The 19,839-nt window shown below is 42.6% G+C and overlaps 1 protein-coding gene across 1 annotated transcript in view; it reads right to left on the bottom strand.

The window, feature by feature from the left end:
• The window catches only part of igsf9ba (immunoglobulin superfamily, member 9Ba), a gene marked incomplete at both ends in the record, with an annotated part of 51,976 nt that overhangs the window by 12,652 nt on the left and 19,485 nt on the right, over nt 1-19,839 (bottom strand). Inside the window, 8 exons of the mRNA XM_079271416.1 lie at nt 850-1,000; nt 1,126-1,245; nt 1,350-1,490; nt 2,187-2,329; nt 3,633-3,778; nt 5,401-5,542; nt 8,217-8,334; nt 12,280-12,431. Coding sequence (XP_079127542.1) covers nt 850-1,000; nt 1,126-1,245; nt 1,350-1,490; nt 2,187-2,329; nt 3,633-3,778; nt 5,401-5,542; nt 8,217-8,334; nt 12,280-12,431 — 1,113 coding nt within the window. The remainder of the gene's footprint in view (nt 1-849; nt 1,001-1,125; nt 1,246-1,349; nt 1,491-2,186; nt 2,330-3,632; nt 3,779-5,400; nt 5,543-8,216; nt 8,335-12,279; nt 12,432-19,839) is intronic.

The following is a 19,839-nucleotide window of genomic DNA, read 5'->3' as shown; positions in this document are numbered from 1 at the left end:
TGGCCCAAAGCCAGTTACTTGTCCCTGGGATGAAAGAGAGACCTGAGCATGGTCTGAGGGCCACAGCTGTCTGCGACACCTCAGATATTCAATATTTCATACTCAGCATAAATATTTTGTTGGTGTGAGTATTCCTTTAAAAGGTCTGGACTAGCATCTGAAAAAATAAAGAACAAATCTAATATATATTTCCACAGGGAAGAGCAGTTGTGTGTATAATGAGTGCAAAGAATGCAGCACTAACCATCCCGAGAACACAGAAACTTCTGCATATGTTCTACATGATTCATTCCCACCATGATTAGTTATTAAAATCTGAACCCTGCAACTTGCATTATAGGTAATAGAGGAGACTTTCTACAATGTTCAGTTTTTGGGGCTTTTATACACACAGATAATTTTCCGAGTGAATAACAATGCAATCTTTGTGCATCGGGACCTTCACAGCCCTGTTCAAACTTCACAACCCTGCCTGCCTTTGTCGACACGTCAGTCAATTTATCCAAGAGTGAAAGTATGTCCTTGGTCCATTGACTCAACACACAAAGGCTGTAGTGAGGGTGTTTTAGCAGAGGGGTGGATACCACACTATAGTTACAGATTCAGGCGTATTTGAATTAACAGTATAAAGCTGTTACAGATAAGATCTAATGGAATTTGAATGATGCCCAGGGGGAAATTGGACAGAGGCAAGGTGTCTGAGGGATGAGGGTCTTATCGTGCAAATCACTCAATACACACACAGCAAAGTGGGATCACAATGAACTCAAAACAACTTTGAAAGGTCAGTTGGTTGAGGAAATTGAGCAAGCTCTGGTGAGCTGAGGGCACTGTGCAGAATTGTTGTACCGATGACTAGGATACGCGTGCTGGCAGTGATGCTTGTGACCACATTGGTGGCTACACACTCCCATTCTCCGTGGTCCTCCTTGCTGAGAGACAGAAACTGTAAGCTGCCACTGGGTAGGATGTTGTGCTTACTCTTGCTTGGCTTCCCCACCTTCAATGGACACGGAAATTACAGCGACATGGTTAAGAACTGAAAACAAACATGTCAGCACATGAAAACAAGTGCAGAAGATGATTTACTAGGATGTTTGTTATGGGGTGTTATTTCTGCCGCACCTTTCTCCAGGTGATGGTTGGTATATCAGGGTCTCCAGAAGCAGCACAGGGGATAACAAGCTCTCTCCCAGCCTCCTGACGGTACTCCCCCCCAGGTCTCACATTAAAGTAAGGGGGATCCTGGAGGAAGCACACAAACACCAGACCCATCATGAGGACTTCTTGGCACATCAGTGTATGCTCAAACTTGCAGCAGACGGAAGCAAACAAGAGCAGTGAAGTACCTTTAGCACCAAAGTGGCAGGGGAGGACATGCCCATGGTACCCAGGGCATTGTAAGGCACACAGGTGTAGGTGCCCAGGGAGTCTTCTGTGGCCTCCGCCACCCGGATACTTCCGTCCGGCAACAGGCTCCATCCAGGATACTACAAGACAAGGGGACATCTGAAATGCTTGATGTCAGGTTGTTGTTTTTCACTGAAGTAGATGCTGATGTAATGAAGGCCTACCTTCAACAGCAGCGCAGCATATTGTGTGACAGTGCATTAGATAGTAGATACATAAAGATAATTGAAGTATCTGCACAGAGCTCTCTATTTGTCGCTCTATCTACCGGGCACTTCAAAACAGTTTGAACATGACTGTTTTTTTGGCACAAACCTGATAATATATATATATATATAACATGTCTTTATAGGAGAAGTAAAAAATACTGTGCATTAACAAGCTCTTATACTGTGGTATAAACCGTTTATTAAATGTTTGTATACTGCTATGAATGCTAATTAGGACGACTTAGAGGTCCAGTGTGTAGGATTTCGTGGCATCTGGCCAGAACGCTACCAACTGAACCTTCTCCCGTGTGCCAAGTGTGTAGGAGAACTCGAATAAAACATGAATCTTGAGCCAGTGTTGCGTCTGTCCGATCTGGGCTACTCAAACATGGCAGTGCAACATGAAGAGGCTCCGTATTCAGATGTAAACGGCTCATTCTGATGTCACGGAAACACAAGGATTTGTATTTCCAGGTGATTATACACAGAAGAAAATACTTACTAATATTATATTCCATTTCTGCAAATAGATTCCTTTAAATGCTACACGCAGGCCTGAGTACCAACCTTCTCCACTCTGAGGGGATAGCCGTCTTTCTCCCACTTCACTGATGTCACAGGTGGGTTGGCGTCCACCGGGCAGCGGATGATGCCAGGCAGTTTGCGTGGGACGTAGATGATCGGGGGCATGTTGAGCACTCGGGCAGGGTCTGCACGTCAAGCAAAGATCAGTGTTAGGGATGCAAGACTATTTCACTTCAAAATAATCTACATTTGGTGCATTGCTTGATGGGAAAGACCGGGACCCAGATTTACTAAGCGTCTCAGAGTAGAAAACCACTCAAACTAACATTTAACATTAAGTCTTATATCCAGCTAATTCTTATTTTATATTCGTTTGTAAGAATAGCAGGGCGATATTGTTTGAGAGAGTGAATTTCCCAAGACATGAGAGGAAAAAAAACTAAATGTCCATGCTTGTAGGGAACATAAAAGAGGTGTGATGAAAGGGGAATAAGTGGAAGAGAAGATTAGGCAACAGAGAGGCAGAGAGTTTTAAACATCATCACTGTGCAGTATGTGTTGCTGCACTAGTATAGGCTGCAGGATGTGGCGTCGGACAAGGCTGATCATTTCACATAGCTGAGTCAAATTGCCTGTTATTTCAATTCACACATATATAAGATATTGGTTCTATTTTTCTGCATTTTGATTAGTACCATGGTTTAATACTTGATCACTCTCCCTCTCTTAAAGTCATCCTTTTCCTTGTGTTCATAAATTACTCTCAAATCCTACTCTGTGCATTTTATGTTCCTAGGTTTACTTTCAGTGTAATTCCTGGGAGTGATTCCCAGGATGTTTGATAAATATAGACCCAGAGTATGTTTTGCATCCAGGAAACTGGTTAAATTATAATCTGCGGTATTCGAGGCCGGTGATGAAATCAGTGCCTGAAGTGCCTGTGACTCCCCGGGCTCTCTCTCATACTGTAGCACAGTAATCAATGACCAGCAGCAACGCGGGAGCAAATTAGCTCAACACACACAAGGGCTTGACGATGAAACGTCAGATGGCCGGGAGTGGCGTGTTTCTCTCTCTCTCTCTCTCTCTCATCGGTCAGAGCTGCTGAACAGGAAGGTCACCATTTCATTTTTCGAGGAGCTAGATTCAAAAGAGACGAGGAAAAATGGAGTCCGAGGACGAGCCCGTCTCCATCCTTGTGCACAGGAATGAGGCTGGAGTCGGAATGGATCAAAATTGTGTCATTAAGACCCACTAAGAATATGAACATGGTGAAAGGGGCTCAGTCTGAACAAACTGTGTGACTCTCTGTCACGTCTGCCATTGAAATTCAAGAAGGTTACTTAACATTACAGTGGTAGAGCTGCGCTGCCAAATAACACAGCAGCCTCCATACTGTTGCTGCTGTTCCCTTCTCCTGCTCACACAGCTCACCGTACCGTCTCCCCGCCCCTCCCCCATCCACTTTGTTGCCAAGGTAACACTCACACTGAACAGTCAGGTAGGCCGATGCCGAGGGCGAGATACCGAGACTGTTGCTCGGACTGCAGGTGTATTTCCCAGCATCCTCCGGCTTGACCCGGAAGATGATAAGGGTGCCGTCGATGAGAATGCGCACTCGGAGCTTCAGATCACTGCAAGAAGACACACACACACACACACACACACACACACACACACACAAACACGTTTTGGCACGCACCGTGTTACTGAAACACACCAACAGAGAAAGGCACACGTCTCATTTTCTTTGCTGAATTACATCGTGGTGCCATAAGAGAGCAGCAGAGAGTCAAACAGCATCCAGCTCTGAGAGAGGAACACAGAGTACAGAGCAAGAGATTCAAATAAATCTGCTAATTTCCATGATCGCCAAACGGTACATGTACAGCCTTTTTGTTTACCCCCTTGACACCGTTTGAAATTAAACACTGTAATGATGGAGCACATATTCTGTTATTTTTAATGGAGCCGCTTCCATTTTCCACACACGGGAACTATTTTATCATGCAATAGAATTGGAGCACAAACTGAATATGTCATTAAATTAAATAAGACCCTTTTTATTAAGGGTTTGTACATTGTAACTCATTAATGGCTTCATCAATGGTCAGTAAATCATTTGCCAAAGCTTTACAGATCAGCTATAGGCCATTAATAAAACCATTGTTTGGGTTGCCAGGTTGTTTTATTAAGCGGTTTGACTGATTGGACCATATGAATGGATCAAAACCCAATCATCAACAAATGAGTAACTTATTTATTAATGGTTTACCAAGAGGTATAACTGCATTAGTACCAGATTTATTTGACTACTTGGAAACCCAACTTCCCTTCCTATGAATGGTTTAATAATTGGTCTGTAAAGTATTAGTTAATCATGTATTAATTAATAAAGCCATTAGTCACAACATGAAATAAGACAATGCCATGAGCTACCTCCTGCATTAAGCTGTTTTTGAGTTATCTAGGAGCTGATTTTTATATGCATAAATAAAACTTTATTATTATAACTTAAATTATGATTAGGCTTATCTTTTATTCTATTACATTTATTTCCATTGCTTTGCAATCATGCATTTTGTTGTTCTCTCACAGTTTTCCTCTCATTTCATTTCTGTTCAGCCGTATCTCTGCTTGTCAACTTCTTAAACTTAAACTACTCCCATAGATGCCTTATAAACTTCCTAATCTTATTCATCCTGCAAAATAAATGAAAAATAAATCAAGATTGACGCCTGAAAGCAGTTTAAAATGAGATGGGACACATCAGTGCACTTCCTCTGTGGAACTCCTTTAGACACTTGTTTTCACTGCCACTCAAACTCCCGTTCACTTGTTCTTCCTTCCCACTTGTTCTGTCACTTGCTCGCTGTAAAACCCTCTCAGACTGTAAAGACCAGCTCTGGGGAGCCCGCGGAGGTCCTGGCTACGCTTCAGAGATTATGATGACACAAGGCCTGAGTCATGTGATATTGTCATCAGAGCGCACTAACTCGCCTGGCACTGTCCAGACAGACCCCCGCTGCGGCCCCAGAGGACAGGACACCGGCACACACACACACACGCACACTCAAAGTACAGCACAGAGACGCACAATGTCACTTTCACATCGTTAAAGCTGTGGGATAAAGGCAAATGGTGTTTTAAATGTCCCTATAAGCAAGAGGCCATTAAGTCTTAACTTCACCCAAGTGCTTCACGAAGATGTTTCCCTGCAGCTACAGTACAGAGGAGAACTTGATCATAACTTTACTTCTTGAAGTAGACGTTATCCTCTTCCCAGAACCAGGTGTAGGTCAGGTTACCAGGATACGCCTCCGCTTGGCAGGTGAAGAGTGCATTCTGGGATATGTTTACTGTGACGTTTTCTGGTGGAGAGACGATGTATGGAGGCCCTAGGAGAAGCAAAAGTGTTTTAGTTTTTGTTGTCCATTGGTTTTACTGTTAAAAGCTGATTAAAAGATGTTTTTATAGAATATGGTGCATATTTACACATCCAGCAAACATGAAGCAGCATTAGCATTCATTCAGATTCCTGTCTCTGGTCACATACTGAATGAAAATCCAATATTCACTCTACTCTATGAACTCCTGAGGGAAATATCTGGCTGTTTAGCTTCTAAATGCTCCTCTATGTTCACCAGCTTGTTGCTAACTGTGTCTGTCTGCTGTTTGAGTGCTGAGCAGTTAACGTACGGGGGGGCTTTAGAGCTTTTACCATGAATAGATCCTTACCTCGTCACTGACGTGGACTTTCATTTAAAACTCTTAAAACATGTCAGAAATATTGCACTGAAACAATCATGTCAACAAATACTCGATGGAATAACATGTTATTGAAGTGACGATTGACTCTGAGTGCTACAGAGACTTCTAAAGGGAGAACAATTACTAAACAAATCCCGTTCAGCCATACGCAGGCCCTCTCTGCTTGCGTTTTTCCAGGAACACAGTGAGAAAGAGCACACACTATGTATTATTTACAATACATCACCACAGTCTGATGTAAAATACAGTGAGCAAGCAACTACTGTAACCTTAATAGTAGTCCGTGTCGGAGCTTATGCATGCCTCACATTGCAACCTTTTTATCCCCCGAGGTGCTCCAGGTTTGCTCATAACTCTCAATAAAACAGCAGAAGCCATGAAAGGTAAGCTGTCTTTTATGAGTGGGCCCAGATACAAGCCTCCTGGTTATTTTCCTCACCGCGTGCACAGCTTTAATGCATCAGGTGGGAGCGCTGACAGCACTGTGCGGGTGTCTCACATAACAATTAAAAACAGATCACGCCAGTGAGAATCATGACTCCTCAGATATCTGCTTGTTATTGCTCTGAGTTTTAATCATACCCCGCATTTTATCCCTCATCGCTTTTCAAGCCAAATATTCAACTGAACTCAACTTCAGTGCACACATTTTATTTTTGGAGTTTTTATCACGGCATCTGACTATAGATTTATATCGAGTCGCTTGATGGTTTCATACCCCGAATAAGGTTTTATGAGGTGGAATATGACACTTAGTGCGCATGCACAGTCAGTGGTGTAAAATACGTCGTGTATGAGAGTCTTATTGCTCTTTTATAGCTTCAGTTTGTATTCTATTCTTCTTTTTTATCTTAGATACTTCATTTTTACCTTTCTTTGTTTTAGTCCTTGTGCTGCTGCAACATCAGAGTTTAAATACAGGCTTAACTTATCTTGTATCAAACATTATTCTGATGCTTGTACGGCAGAGGTCATCATGGTTACTGCATGGCAGGTGAGACCTCTTGTGAATGGGGGTGGACACAATAACAGGAACATCATACAACTTAGTAGTTCCATTCTTTTCAGTAGAAAGTCGTATTAAGCGAAAGAAGCAAGACTGAAGAAGGAACCCTGTAACATTTGTTTTGGAATTGTCTGATGCTCGATACATTTTTGGTCAAATGTATGCAATTCTGTTTAACAATGTATATAAACGAGCTATCCTTCCCTCACTCTCTCTCCTAATATTACTTTATTCTTGAAATAATACATTTGGGGTTATTTTTGTAGCATCAGGACTTAATTTTGGAATTATCCATTAAAAATAAAAGAATATTTAGACTTTAATCTTTTTCTCATTGATTTACAATATTGCCTACAATGGTCCAATACACCAATAAGTAGGATGTGAAGACAGTTTACAAATGTATCAAACAATCTATCAGACCAGGTTTGATCATGTCTTCACAAAATAATGTTATATTTTAATTGCAGTACTCTTGTACGCTCTGCTTTATATTGTGAGGTTTTGATATGATGGAGGCCTCCAGTGTGTTGCGGTTGAGAGAACGGGTATCGCAGTATCAGCGGCTCCACTGGAGCCCTGCAGACTGAATGTAGTTGCATCACATGCACCACTGGTTACACTATCCACCGGGTTACAACACAATGATTTTTTTAATGCGTGTTTGCAGTGAGTGTGCACATGCATTTACTATACCGGGAACAAAGAGGGGAGTAATTCCTCTGCTCTGCTTTCCACCTACAGAAGTGAAGCATTAAAATAGACCGTACGCTAACTCGACCATAAAAGCAAGATGCTCAGCTGCTTGTTAAATACACACTGTAAACTCCCTGCTGTATTAGGAGACTGCGAGAGAGCACTGGAGGCTGCTATCACAAGCATCTATCCGATCTGTGTCGAGCAGAGAGCCGAGTTAATGGACCGGAGACAGACAGTGACGCTCTCACCGACAGATCCTGTTGTACACACATGGGGGTGCGCAAGAGCACACACACACACATGGACACACAAGCCCCAGACTGAGTTATTGACTGACTGCTAGAGAAGTTACTACATACATCAGTACACAGGAGAGTCGCATGCATAGCTTTTAAATGCTGCTACAGTAAATGCCTTCAAGTATAAATAATAAAACTACTTTAGTGATGCAAATGCAATATTTGGCCGAAGGTAGAAACGAGGAAACATGTTTTCGTATTTATAAATCTGGTGATCCGTGCAAATACATTGGTCAGCTTCATAATAAAATCGAATGTAGACCTTGCTAAAGTGTGATCTAGGTATGGATACAGTACCTTGAACCAGCAGACGGGTCGTGTGGAGCACCTCTCCCTGGTCACTGTAGGCCCGGCATGTGTACGCCCCTCTGTCATCTCGAGTGATGCCGAGCATGGTTAGACTGCCATCATGTACCTGTGAACAAAACAATAAAATAATGTGATAACAACAATTGACAACAACTTCGGTTGTCAAATAATCATTTCAGTTGTTTTTTTGGCAGAAATGTTCAAACTTATCTCATCTTAATTGAAGTGCAGCAAAGAGTACAATGTTTTACACTGAAAAGTTGTGGAGCAGAAGTTAAGTTGCATAAAACAGGTACAAGTACCTCAAAATTGTACTTCAGTAAATGTACTTATGTAGACTGATCGTAGTCATACAACACTCCAACTCTTCGAATAAGTTTATGGTGAGAGTCTACTCCAAAGACAATCCATCAAACACTTTAAAGTCATGAATGTGTCGCGCTTTAATTAAACTCCGGGACCGATTCCTGGATGTTGTAACCTTGGAAACGTCCAACTCCACGTTGCTGCGCATCCCTGTGTGTGCCGCCGCCGATGAGAAGCAATAAGTGGTAAAGAAGCACATTAACCAAACCTAATAGAAAAAAACCTTATCAATTATGCAACAGGTTGCGAGAGGCTCTGTCCATTCAAGTCGCACACAGCTGTAGTCTATCCATTCATAAAGCTGAGGGGGAATCTGCTACGCCTGCAGAATCATTCCTATTCATCTGTATTTCTAATGTTTTACAGCCCAGAGATGCTGCTAGCGGATCAACACGAGCAACATTTAACTTGTGTCAGTCTGCTGGCAAACCGTGTCATCATCATCACAAGATAACACTTTGTTCATCACTGCTGCGTAACACACAACACATGGCATGCTGGGCGCTACGAGTGTAAACCAAACACTGACGTGTTGGGAAGCATCGATTTAAGACTTGGAAAGCAGTTTGTATTGATTTAAAAAGTTGGAAGAGATAAAAATTGATTACAATTGTCTGTATTTTAATAACATGCTTGCAGTGACTACTGTCTGGCTGAGTGTCTGGCATGTTTTCTGGTTTTTTTCACATACCAGTAACTTTTACTGAGCTGCTCTCATTTGAGGCTCAGGTTATGCTGTAAAAAGACATGCTTCTCATTGAGTTATTTTGTGTTTTGTTCTTTTATAGAATTCATACATGTAGAGTTGTAAAGGTAAAGTGTTAAAGGTGTGTTCGAGAAGAAGGTGAGGACCCGCTGGAAAGCAAACAATTTTGGTTGCTCGCAAGCTAACAAGCAGTTTGCTCATCAGCAAACATTGCGTCAATAAGAAACCTGCGCTTTCACAAAATATGTATGTGACGTGCCATGTAGTACTTTGCTTTTGTTTGTGCTGTATCTGACTGTCAGAATAATTATTGACGCCAGAGATCCCAGAAAGTACAGGAATGATCTTCCCGCTGTTGAAGAAAAAAAAAAGAAGTTTTAGTTCAATTCTGTGGCTGGTTCAGATCAGTTTTATTCACTGCGCAGTGGAGACAGAAGTTCACAACAAAACTGTAGAATTCAACACGTTTTAAAAGACTGAACTTCTAGACTCACCATCGCCTTGCTTTTTTGTTGCAGGTTTGTGGCAAAATATCGCAAAGTCGGCAGTCGAATTTAACCCTCATTTGCAGAATCTCGTATTTTCGACCCCTAATTTCCACGTAGTCCCACTCATAGACGTATAAAGAGAGCAACACGTTGCTCCGTGCTCAGTGGGTCTTAACCGTCACATCTTTTGTGCAAATTTCACCACTGGAACATTTGTACAGCACATGTCGATTTGCCCCAAACATCGAATGTACCAGTTGTACATACGTTAGCTGTAAGCCAGCTAACACTGTACTTGTACACACCAACCGTGTGCGTCTGCGTGTGTTTTTGTTTCTACTCTTAGACTCAAGTTCTTTGTTATTATCGCTCCTTTTCCCTCTCCTCTCCTCTCCGTACGTTTATGAAGCAGATTGAGCGGCGCAAGTTTCGCGCTCAAGTCACACCTTCTGATCAGGCTGCGAGCCCCGGAGAGGTGAAGTGAAGACGGCGCTTTCCCATTGACTTTGAGTGCAGTCCCGCCTCCTTTGAAATTCACCGCGCCTTCTGTCTAAACTCACAGTTAAACTTCTTTTTCTGGATCCTGTGATTCTATGTTGCACTGAATCGATCAAAATCAAATCATTACACCGCTACAGTACAGACAGCACAGCAGTGATTGCAGCAGACATCCACAGACAGGACGTGAGGATATGCAACGGCCATCGGTCTACTCCAATACTCTCTCTCTGCCACAGATGTACTCAATGCAAGGTGAGGGGGACAAGATTAAAGAAAAGGAGGAGGATGAGATGAGGGGGTGGGGGAATGGGGACAGAGAAAAGAACAGCAGATAAGGTGAGGCATGAGACGAAGGCAGAATCTCAATTTGTTTCACACTTCACCGACACATCCGTAGAGACAGATTTGGGATTCTGAAACGGCAAGAGGGTTGCTGTTGTTTTCCTGCTTGCTTGTCATTTGAGTGTACTTTGGGGAAGACCCTTATCATCCCACCTAGGTTTCTATCCTCTCCTGCGCTGCTGTTTTGTTAAGCGTCTTTGTTTTCGGGGCTCTTTTTTTTGTCTCTGCAAATAAATAAAGTAATAAAGTAAAGCGAGGAGGAAGAAGACGGACTCCTCCTCCTCTCCGTCTGTTACATTCCTGCCTTTCTCCATGACGTCTCCATGGATCTGATCATGTGGGTGAGCAAATTTACCCTGACGCGCATAAACACACACGCTCGTGAAGGAGATTCTCCCCGAGTTTGAGAACATAAACTCTGAGCGGCCAAATGTAGACGACAGCTGACAAGTATGGCATCAGGCTCTCACTAGCAATTTGAATGTTTTTGGGTAACATTCATGTTAGGACTAATGTAATATTGATGGAGGAGAAGGAGATTAATAATGAATCATGCATGTTGTCTAATCATGTACTGAGGGGATGGTGTTAAAAAGAGGCGACTGTTGGGGAGAGAAAAAAAAAATGCTTGAGTCAGGAAGAAGAGGCCCTTAGCAGACACTCCTCTATGCTCCTGACACTTCCTGTATCACACAGGCAGCTGTAGCGAGTTGATAGCAGCAGACTGCAACATCAGTGTCATATGAGAATGTGAAGGCATGCAGAATAAAAGAAGGAGGCCTCCACCTTTCAAAAAAGTTTCCGAATACAATTCCGAGCCGTGTGAAAAATGCCCTTCAATGGTCTTGTACAGGTTATACACATTCAACAACATGTTATGTCTGCACCTTTGCACCTTTTATTCAAGATGCAGAACATCCCATGGCTGCGATGAATCATCGGCCTCTGAAGCATTTGGTGTTTTTGAGTCATCTCTAATGAAACGCTGTGTTAAAATGTCTTTGAATCTCTGCGACTCACCCCACAATCCACCGCCTGATGTTTTATTGTTGATGGTTTATGTAGCTTGAGACATTTTGCTTCTATCAAACCCCGCTGAGGCTGTGCCATAAATATCTTGTCACGACATCAGTCTACTTTTGGGAGTTCATCCACAGGAATAAAAATGCATGCATCGCCAACCAACAAAGAGGCTCTCTGGAATGCGAGGTGCGCTGCCAGTCTCAACGTTGTTGACATTGTTCAAAGTTTCGTTGTACAGAGGAGCAGGGAGAGCCTGACTGACGGTCTTACTGCGATCATTGAGCGTAATCTATCAAGGCTTCGAAACTTTTAACTTGTTGTCAACTAAAAGGTATGTAGAAATCAGTGTGAAAGCTGTTATAAATGATGTAATTGAGAATGTCTTGTGTTTCTTGACCTGTGAAATATCATAAATTTCAAACCCTGAAGCATTTATTGAGGTTTATCACTTGGCAATGGGATTGTTTTGCAGCACAACAACGGAACAAGCTGATATGAGTGGATGAGATATCGTCCATAACGCACTTCCAGTACAGATGGACTCAGCGACTGACACCATCTGTGCACAAACCCTGCTTCTATATCTGTACTAATATTAATGCCTTTTATTCATCATCACTCTTACCGAGTATTTTGCATCGGTAGCAAGCTCCTCCCCCTCCCTCAGCCAGCTGATTATTGGTTTTGGATTTCCCTGGGCGGAGCAGCTAAGCAGAGTGCTTCCCCCTTCCTTCGCCTCCACATACTGCGGCGGTGTCGCTGTAAATGAAGGTGGGGCTGTGGAGAAAGTGAAAGTAGGAATCATTACAAAAGTAACAGTCTGAAGTACAACAATAATCATTATTAATGCAGTGTCTTGTCTAGTGTTATCATCAGAGATGATTTTTTTGTCTGGACATAGCTTTGCAAAGATTGGTCCACCACTTTGGGTCACACTGAAATATCTCAACAACCAGTGGCGGCTGGTCAATAGAGGGCCATGGGGCATGGCCCCACCATGAGCCACACATCAAAAAACTAAAAAAGAAAAAAAAAATTATAATAATCATAAATTATACAAATTGTCAATATTTGTGTTTTTGAACTTTGGAATGTACCCAGTAATGTGTGTAAAATATGATATCTGCGCAAAATATATGCTTTTCCTGCTCGTGCTCTCTGCCTGTGTGCTCTCTGCTCGTGCTCTCTGTCTGTGTGCACGACACTCTGAGAACGCGCAGCTTGGGGGGCCTGATCGTTTTGGCCCAAAAGAGACGGGTCTATGAAGCAGTTTAGCCAATTGCTGATTCAAGATATAAATGAGTGACATACAATTTAGCCAATCAGCGCCCTCAAATAGATTCAGCTGTGGGCCAGAACGATCAGGCCCCCCTCGCTGCGCGTTCTCGTCAGGAGAAGTCTCTACAGGCGCCCGCGCCAGCGCGAGCACTCCTCCTCCAAGACCCGTTTGAGAGGAGAACTTTGGCGGAGATTCTGCAGCCAAAGAGCTGATATCAGATCAGCCTGACCTCACAATCAGACAGCAGACTCGCGGGAAACGGAAGCAGTACATGCGAAGCTTCTGTACTAGCTGTACACCAGACAGGTTTGGCTAGCTGGATGACGTCATGCTAATCATTTATTTAGCTTTTTAAAACAACGGGGACGGATCCAGCACGGACAGTTACGGGAGTGAGGGATGAGGAGGTAAGGAAACATGAGCACACCAGGGTAGGGAGTGAGGGATGAGGAGGTAAGGAAACATGAGAACACCAGGACACACATGAGAACTCTGTCAAGCTACATATTAGACAAAGTGAACATCTTTTCTTCTACATAGCTGTCCTCAGTCTCATCTGCTTAACTTGGTCATGGAGGCATCAACATGTAATAGAGATGTTAAATTAACAGTGAAAACTCATCATAGCTTCATTTAACATCAGTATTCATAATTACACTTCATGTTTACTTCTCCTGATCTTTACCTCCTATAACAAGGTCCATAGGGGCATCTCAATAAATAAACATGTTATATTATGTTATATAAGTGTTATTTACTGATTGTTTTTGTGTTGGAATACATGTTAAATATTTAACTGCCAAGTAATAATGCGTGTTTGATACTTACATTTGTTTTGCATGAAATCATACTGGGATGTTTGCTGAAATTGACAGGATGGCCCTACCTAGAACATTTTCCACCAGCCGCCACTGTCAACAACTACAGAACGGATTGCTATAAAACTTTGAACAGGCACTCACGGTTAATGAATCTCAAAAGTCACATCTTCCCCAAACAGCCTCAGCTGTTGTACAGACTTCTTTTCTGTAAGTGTGTCTATGAGGAAAATGCTTTTTGGGGGCAAAGGGGATTTTCTACATTGTAGTACCATCACTGGCCAGTGGGACAAAGTGTTCAATGACATGAATGACTCTGGCCCACAGATATTGCTCAGACAGCAGGTAAGGCCACTGTTTTCTAAAACAGCTCGACACCCGAGTGAACAGGGACCAGTGATGACGACATCCCTCCCTCCACGTTGCCATTTATTCATGAAAAACTAAAGAAACAATTCAGCAGCATCAGTGCATTTCCACCTGATATTTCTTAGCATCACTAACAGCCACAAGGGAGCTCTTCACCAGCGACCGCAGGCCAATGAAGTGCAGTTTTCTCTGCCAGCTGCTCTCAGTGTCTCAACACAATATTTTGATTAGAAATAATGGCAGAGTGTTTAGTTAAAGAGAGAAAAAAGGCGCCGCTATACAAGTGGGTCACTGCTAGCCGCTGGGAGTGCTGCCATGCTTCAGACTGCATACTAGCACCTGGCATGGAGCAAACAAATTGTCCAATTAGCACATTCAGACATCTGCCCGTCCATACCGCCCTCTCACTCTCGAACACTCATTACATTAGACGGCACAGTAGATTAATGGAGATGAAATGCATGGTTGATTTATGTATCGCTTGCTGGTGGAGTTGACGGGTCAACAGCAACATTAAACGGATCACGATTCATCATTACAGTTACCAACGGGCAACCTGCTTCACTACGAGTTTGTGCTTTTACCTTAAGACACTGTATTCATTCTCATTGGTAGATTTGACCAATCCCGATTTATTTTTTAATAGCTTTAGCAAAAAGTTACTTTTAATTTCGGTTTTATGTAAAAACTTTTGATCAGCTTAAAATACAATGCACTGCACATAAGATTAAACAAGTGGTTCTCAACCATTTCTGCTCAGCTTCGTAAAAGATGTTCTACTCTAAACCAATAACACTTTAAAGATTGAGTCAATTTCTTCAATCTAAATTAGTTTGTTTCTAAAAGATTTACACGCGTAATTACTAGGAAACAGTAATTGTCCTGTTTGTTACATTTATAGTTAAGGTGGTAGCGTTTGTTTTAGTGTTACCCCTTTGATTCAAAAATCAGTTCTGTTCAGTTCACATTATTATCTCTGTCACATCGGTCGTGTGTGTGTGTGTGTGTGTGTGTGTGTGTGTGTGTGTGTGCGTGTGTGTGTGTGTGTGAGTGTGCACCTCCATGTCTATATACGGCTTATCGCACAGTCTTCTTCTGCAGCAAACTGCATCATATTTTGGGTGTCTGGCTATGGCTGCATGCTCAAAGACCTCTCATGGTTGCGGTGACTCACACTTTCTCAAAACAACTTTTGGAACTACCACTACACACACACACACACTGCTGAGTACATCGCCACCAGTCAGTCACTGCTACACAGGCTGACAGCTTGGTGAGTTTAGTTTTCAGAAATTTTCGTTGCATATTTTGTAAATTGTTTTTTTTTTCGTTTGGGGTAAATTAAAGCCTCTTTTTGAAAATCTACCTGTGACTCGTCATGCCTGCAGCTCTCGCTCCCGCACAGGCCTAAAGCGGTAAAAGTATTCAATATTTCACAAATGAAGCAAAGATTAGAGAAAAGCCTCAAAAATAAGTTTATGTAGCAAAACACATTAATCTCCTCTCGTTAATCTTCGCATGGCCCCTCAGATTAATCTTGACCCTGAAGTTGAACCACAGGACGAAACTACCAAACTTCACCTTGACCAGCTACAACAGTATAATGCATCAGTGTTATTAATGTAAAATAAGATAATACACATGGGCTGAGGAATGAGTACTTTTACACTTAATATTTTAAGTAAATTTAGCTGATAATAAGTAGACTTCACTCAAGGATCTCACTGCGTCTTCCACCACCAAGTGCTGTTATTCATTTGAATTCATATTCAAGATTTTTCACAGGGGATTAAGCATCAGTTGGCAGGAAATAAGTGGCACACATGGCGGTGACAACAGCAGGTATATTGGTCAACTTGGGAGTTGTTTCACACCATCAGCTACAGCTCGTCGCAGAGGAAGTGTCACTGTGGCTCTGAAGCCTGGGAGTTGCTCTACAAAAAAAGTATCACATTCTCGCCCTACTTACTGCACCTCTTCATCCTTTATATACATTAAAAGATGCTTAAAGATCCTGCACTTCCGCTGTTCTTCTGTGTAAACCACACAGCACATCAGCAGGTGGCCTGGATGCTGCAGTTACACACATGTGGGTCCGGCCTGTTTTTGAAGGCTTACATTCGCAGGTTATTTGCTCACAAACTCAAGAGTCCGTCTGCATCATGTTATTCCCTTGCTTGGTCTTTCTTTTCTCGTCTCTGCTCCTAAGAGAATGCGGCTACATACAGGACACATTTTTCATTGATTTCATATCATAGGCCTCAAACGTGTAACGTGTGTTTCATTGTAAACTGTCGAGAGAGAAGGAAGAGGCCTCTCAAGGAGACTTTCCTCCCTCTTCTAATGTCAGCATACTCAAGGTAGTCAACAGATTCTCAATTATTATACTTTGTAATTAAGACATCTGACCTTTCTCTCATTGTGGGATCAGACTACACAATATCATTGCAGGGGAAGAAGCCAGTATATATACTGGGTCCCTATTGGGCTGACACGTGTGAGCAATTTTGGGATGAATGTGAAGAAAGAAAATGTCCACTTATTATTTAATTCTGCATCTTTTTGTCCCACCTGAGGGTGACTGTTCACATGAGCTCCATTTGTAGCCACAATGGGCCCATTAGTGACTTACAAGGGCACACATGGGGGATATATGGAGCTGGTGGACAAATGAGCTGTTATTTGGGTCACCCAAATGTGTCCTAAATGCCCAGCCCATCACTAACCCAGTGACACAGTGGCAGGGTCTGTGTTCCCTTATGTTTCAGTGTAGATGGTTAACTTAAAATCATGTGAAAACGCTGGTGCGCTGGTGGATTTTTCGTTCCTGAAAAGGTTGCTGATGCTTGAAAGAGAAGGGAAGGACAGGGCGAGAGACAAGACTAGAGAGAGGAGAGGAGGATAAGGAGGGAGGGCAGAGAATGGAGAGTGGCCTTAGTGTCTTTTTCGGGCACAAGGCCTTGCCATCTGACACCTGCCACTGAGTGGGCACGAATTCCCTGTCCGCTTGGCAGGAAGTTAAGGCCAGCAGACAGGAACTCAAAGGAGGAGCGTATGCAAATACCAACAGCCAAAGGAAATGGGTGCCCTTAGTGTCTGTGCGGAGGCCAGACAAAAATGGCACCTGCTTCCCTCACAGACACCCATTGAGAGGAAAACAGCCGCATAAAGTCTTCATATGAATTCCCTTATTGGATATCTAGACTGTGGACCAACGTCTGCTTTTGGTGTTTCCACGGATGTCTGTGTGTAAACTCAAATAGAGAATACTACTAAATATGCATACCAGTTAAACACATCTACCCCAAGCCAGTATATATGCATGTGTGTAGTGCATCTCTACAGCTAGACACAGTACATACACAGGGTCATGTAGAATGCCATCACTTAATATGCCAAATATAATATAAGATGGCATTCAGGGATATTATTAGTTCTGCTACAACCCGGAGAGCTCAGTTTCTGCTGAAAGGCCTGACAGGAGTAGAGAGCAGCAGAAGACGGAGGGAGGGAGGGAGCAGTAGAAGTTAAGAGTGAATACTGATGAGGAAAGCTACAGAGATGCAGTATGCCTACACAACAAGACATTGATGCACACACACACACACACACACACACACACACACACACACACACACACGGGCACACATGCGTGCCCACAGACGTTCCCAAACTCTGAACATCACGAGAGTGTGCAGGTGACGGCAGACTACCACCTATGAACTCTTCAAATACGACTTCAAACCAGGAGACAAGAGATCTCATCCAGCCGCATAGAAACACGCACAATGAGACGCTCTCATGTCAATGTTGATGTAATGCGCTGCACACGGAACACAGTGCAGAAAGCAATTTACAAGCGCGTGTGCATGCGCTAACGCACAAACGCGCACAAGAGAAAACATTATGTTCTGCATTGATAACAACCATTTATACACATCAGCATGTTTCATTCCACAGCGATTGTGCCGTGGACTTTATAAATGGTTCCTTACACAGTATTTCACATACAGCGCGCTGTGATCGTGATTCAAATGCCAGAATTGCATCCATTGTAAAACATACGCATGATGAAATCGAATATGCATGAGTTTCACACGGCGCCAAAAATATATATGTGAATGAGTTTGACAGTTTGCTCGCAAATGCTCTCTCTCTCTCTGACGACACCAGAGGATGACAGCTGTCTGAAGTCAGAGACCTGTGAAGCTTTAACTCAAGAAAATCTCCACTTTTGGCTTCTTGATCTGTTCTGTTTGGGAAATATTTATACTAGCCAACTGCAGAAAAGCCAGCTAAGGAATACTACAAGACAATACTTAGACGAATACAACTAAATCATTTGCTGCATTTACTTCACTGCACCGTTGCTGGATAATGCATTGACTCGGTTTACAGTTCCTGCAAAAGATACGAAGCAGCCTAATGTAATATCTGTTTAAAAAGCACTCCTCACGTGAAACAGATACGGCTTTAAAACAAATAAAACTCAAAGGCGTCGTTGTCTCTGTAGTCTCTGGCGCTTTTGCAACAATGTGAAGACGCACTTCACACAGGATTCTCTGAGCCACTGGGGCATTCCTGGGAAATGCAAAGGTGCAGATTTTCCTTTCCGCCCGGTCATCAGTTTGATAGCTCTCGGACTATCACAGACGATCCCTGCCGGAACCGCCTTAAACAGGCCGCAATCAATTCTCTTCTAACCGGCCTCTCATCCCTTTTTACACCAGGGCCTTTTGAAAAAGGAGCTTCAGGAATGATCTTTAACATCGTCTAATGCAGGGGTCTCAAACTCATTTTCACTCCGGGCCACATCAGCATCATGGTCGCCCACAAAGGGCCGGTTGTAAATGTCACTACTCGTAACATATTGTTAAATAAGTCTCTGCATTTGATTATTGTTTATTCAAGTGTAAAAATATTGTACATGCAGTTATATAAATGTAAAAATATATTGAAGCACATTTCTGTCATTATAACTTAAATCCTTTTAATTTAGGGATAAGAAACCCACATTACTCTATCAAAGACCAAACTATTAAAGAAAATATCAAAGACAAATATCAAACACAAGTTATGACAATAACTTTGTTCAATGTATTTCATGTGTTTTAAAGCCACGTTTAATGTAGTCTTCAATGTACTCACAATACATTTCCATGTCAAATGTACAGTAGCCAGCCAAAGAGCTGCTTCTATCACTGTGTTTAAGTATCTCATCATTTTGACTTTCTATCTCAGAATTATGACTTTCTATCATAGTTATGACTTTCTATCTCATAATTCCGACTATGGGGATATTTTTATACTCGTACTTATCTTGTACTTATCCATAGTCAATGTATTACCTACAGACGGCAGGTGATACAGTTTGTAGAAGCAGACCAGAGTTACCACACTTGGAAGCAAAGCAAGGAACTGCTGTCGACCAGGACAGCAGCAAAACGAATTTCAGCCACTTAAAACAATGGATATCAGTTGATAGTTAGAATATTCTTAATCTCGTCATCAGACAGACATTTTCGGCGTGGAAGTGAAGCCGCTACATCCATCGGTGCTCTAATAATAATAATCAGAGCCACCATTGATGAAAACAATAATTTTACCTCGCAGAACAAGGGAGTTGCTGACCCCCCCCCCCCCCCCCCCCCCCCCCCGTCCACACAGCAGTGCACTGCTTAGCTTCCATGTCCATACTCCTGTGTCTGCTTCTCCAAGA

The sequence above is a fragment of the Melanostigma gelatinosum genome (genome assembly GCF_949748355.1).
Source record: "Melanostigma gelatinosum genome assembly, chromosome: 7".
Lineage (NCBI taxonomy): Eukaryota > Metazoa > Chordata > Actinopteri > Perciformes > Zoarcidae > Melanostigma > Melanostigma gelatinosum.
Note: the sequence above shows the minus strand (reverse complement) of the source record. Positions and strands in the feature narration are given on the sequence as shown.